The sequence below is a fragment of the Argiope bruennichi genome, chromosome 2 (genome assembly GCF_947563725.1).
Source record: "Argiope bruennichi chromosome 2, qqArgBrue1.1, whole genome shotgun sequence".
In the NCBI taxonomy this organism is placed as follows: domain Eukaryota; kingdom Metazoa; phylum Arthropoda; class Arachnida; order Araneae; family Araneidae; genus Argiope; species Argiope bruennichi.
This window is the reverse complement of record NC_079152.1, coordinates 53,828,667-53,831,663: the sequence shown is the minus strand read 5'-3', so window position 1 is coordinate 53,831,663 and position 2,997 is coordinate 53,828,667. Positions and strand designations below refer to the sequence as shown.

Below are 2,997 nucleotides of genomic sequence, written 5' to 3'. Positions count from 1 at the left end.
TTCTTATATTATTACAAAATTTTATACTAGCGATAAAGAATTATAAATCGACCAAAAAGAATAGAAGTTATTCAAAATGGACACTAGTTCAATTTTGCGAAAAAATGTTCTTGCCAATTTTGCTTTAGTTAAAAGTTTCAAGAATTGGTTAGCTAAACAAACTACAACGCTCAATGTACTCATTGAAAATAGTTAACTGTTGAGTTTTTATCAGAAGAGTTGTAACCGTTAATTTATGGCTTTAAAACTCGTTATGCAAGAGTAACATTATTTGCAGAAGTAATATTCGAATACAGAAAACTTAGAATTTTCAGAAGCATATGAATTATGATTCATTATGTATTCAGATTAGTTCTTGATGATTATTTGGATTTTAAAAGCAAAACCTTTCGCACAGATATTCATTGCTTTAAAAGTTCAATGCACAGTTAATCTCTCACCAGTCGCATCAATGGAATTAAAGCACCAAAAACTACAGCCAGAAATTTCCATCTCAATTATCACGATAATTTTTCAACTGATTGTAGCCTAAAGAATTCTAAAAAGAACGTATAGCCATACCATTAATAGATATACGTTTCCATAACTAGCATTTACATTTTCAAATCTGATCCTTGGTTCCGAAGTCGTGCCCTATTTTGTAAAACATGAGTACAGAAAACGGTCTGGTCTGTGTTTTATCGAAACTTTCATACATTATGCAACAGGAAAGACGTTAAAATTAGAAATAGCTAGTTTTAAACCTTTTTAACTGCGGATGATTTTAATGACATACAATTGAATGAATTTTAATTTCGAGTATTTGCCAATTCCAGATAAAAGGGTTAAAAGTAAACCATATTTGTAAGCATCTTGTATTCATTCATGCGTTATCAATATTTAAATGAGAATTTAATACTTCCGATTTTATTAAACTTGAGAAAAAGTTCAAAATAATTGAGAAAAGTTTGAAATGGGAGAATCGGAACTGAATCTCACTTTTTTTAAAGCCAGTCGATCAAAAGTGGTGTATATTCATTAACCTCTGAAGACATTTTTAATTAGCCTTTATTTCAAATTAAAAATTCCGAAAATTTTTTTTGGAGACCAATTTTGTATCAGAATTTCTTCCGGTTATTTAACCGGACCAAATTTGTAAAGAATAATACTTGTTTTATGCACGCCATTTAAGAACGACTTCATAACAATACTGCTTTAACACGTTTATTAGGCTCAAATAAGGAATACGTTATCAAAAACAAGACAAGCTCGGAATATCAGCTGGATTAGACTCGACACTCAAATCGCATGTATCATGGCTTTTTACTCGATCTTGTAAGTCGAGAAGTGTTCTTTCGGGGTGAAATGGACTGATCCTTTTCCGTTTCCGACTCTGATGAGCTCTTCTGATCTCGTGTTTTGGAAGGTTTCTTCACACCTTTTGGTTCTTTAAAAGGATGTTCAGCAGCAGAAGCTCCTTGACGACTCAGCTTTGCTTCAATGTTCTTAAATTCCTTTTTCAACAATTCGTACTCTTTCTCGGCATACTTGAATTGGTATTCGAAGACGAGGGAGCGCGTTTCCCGTTCTTCTCTCTGATCGAAAGTCAGCAAATCGTCCTCTTTGATGACCAACGATGGCGACACTATCGATGTTTCCGTATCGTATATGCCATCACTCCACCTGTCGCTGGTAAACGAAGGCACGAGATACAGAGACTCTTTTGGAGCGCCATCTGGAGTGTCAGTTGCCATTGCGAATCCTACAGAAAGAAACCAATTGATAACAAATTTTATCACAAACTGCAATAGAATTTGTAAGTTACCATACTTGAAACGTGTTAACCCTTTCAATACGAGTTTCTTCTCCAAAATGATAATTTAGGGTTCTAATGGGTCAAATAAAGTATAAATGGCTATATTCTGCTAAAATAAAAACAGATTTGCTATAGGTGCAATTTTGGAGGTGGGACGTGCGCGTCTCGGCGGTCTTTTTAAACGGAACACGTGTTCCTTTGGGGTTGAGGTGACCATATGAAATTGAGGATAAAAATTGCACTAACATGAATGTAATAATCACAGGAAAACCACTGGCACATGCACTTCAATAAATTCTCAATTTGCTTATTCCTTTCGGTAATTTAAAAATATCAGTGGGATATGCAGTCCCGGTGCAGCCCAAAAGGTTAATTAAGGAATTTGTAAAGATCTTAAAGTTGGTTTGAGCTAATATCGGGTAACGAGTTTTTGTTGACGAGTACAAAGCCGATTGTCACCACTCTATACTCGTTCAATTTTTTTGAACAAAAAAGTGAGCCGTCTATAATTATATGATATGCACAGGCACACAAAATCTAACGTACATGTCACGTAAATCCCTTCTTGCTTATTGTGAACTGACAATCAAATGGAAACGCATCGCTGTAAGGAAGTTTCAGACTGCTACATTTGATGTCGGGTTTACACTCTGCCAGTTATAAGACTGGCCTATAGGCAGCGCATTCGCAAAAAGGGACCGATTTATGTGTGCCCCAATTTCATAAGATGAATACAAGCATTCCATGCTTGCCATTTTCACATTCCAGAATTTTTAATTTTCACTGCGTATCGTATTAAAATTGATATTTACACAAAGGAACATGATAAAATAAAAAAAAGGTCGACAAACCTAAATTTGGAAAAGTATAGAAAAGAAATGAAAAATAAACAGCCTCGCATCAGAAAGAACAAAGAGCAAAAAATGTAATTAATCAATTTTTTTCTTCATGCCAAATTCTACAAACGCACGAGCAGTAAGGAGAAAAAAAAATACATACAGCTGCATGTAGTCCTATCGGGACAATTACTTGCCATCGACCGAACACCATTTTTCAGCCTTCCTATGCATGCGTTCCTGCTGGCCGTCTTATAACTGGCGGAGTGTAAACCTGAAATAACTTTACACGCATTTAATTCAACGAGGTTCGAGGTTGTAGCCATTTCAAGTGGTTTCGAGAGTACTTTAAAAATTCCCAATCTG

At 35.0% G+C, this 2,997-nt stretch overlaps 1 protein-coding gene across 1 annotated transcript; it reads right to left on the bottom strand.

Annotated features, from left to right (window-relative positions):
* Positions 1 to 1,187: 1,187 nt before the first annotated feature.
* On the bottom strand, positions 1,188 to 2,678 carry LOC129961794 (uncharacterized). Its single transcript, XM_056075363.1, has 2 exons — positions 2,647 to 2,678; positions 1,188 to 1,741 (listed from the first exon to the last, which is right to left on the bottom strand). The coding sequence occupies exon 2, from the start codon at positions 1,731 to 1,733 to the stop codon at positions 1,293 to 1,295; it is 441 nt and encodes a 146-aa protein (XP_055931338.1). The 5' UTR covers positions 1,734 to 1,741; positions 2,647 to 2,678; the 3' UTR covers positions 1,188 to 1,292.
* Positions 2,679 to 2,997: the final 319 nt, after the last annotated feature.

What these genes read in the sequence shown, in the direction of transcription:
- LOC129961794 (XM_056075363.1), bottom strand. Translation starts at nt 1,733, where the DNA reads ATGGCAACTGACACTCCAGATGGCGCTCCAAAAGAGTCTCTGTATCTC.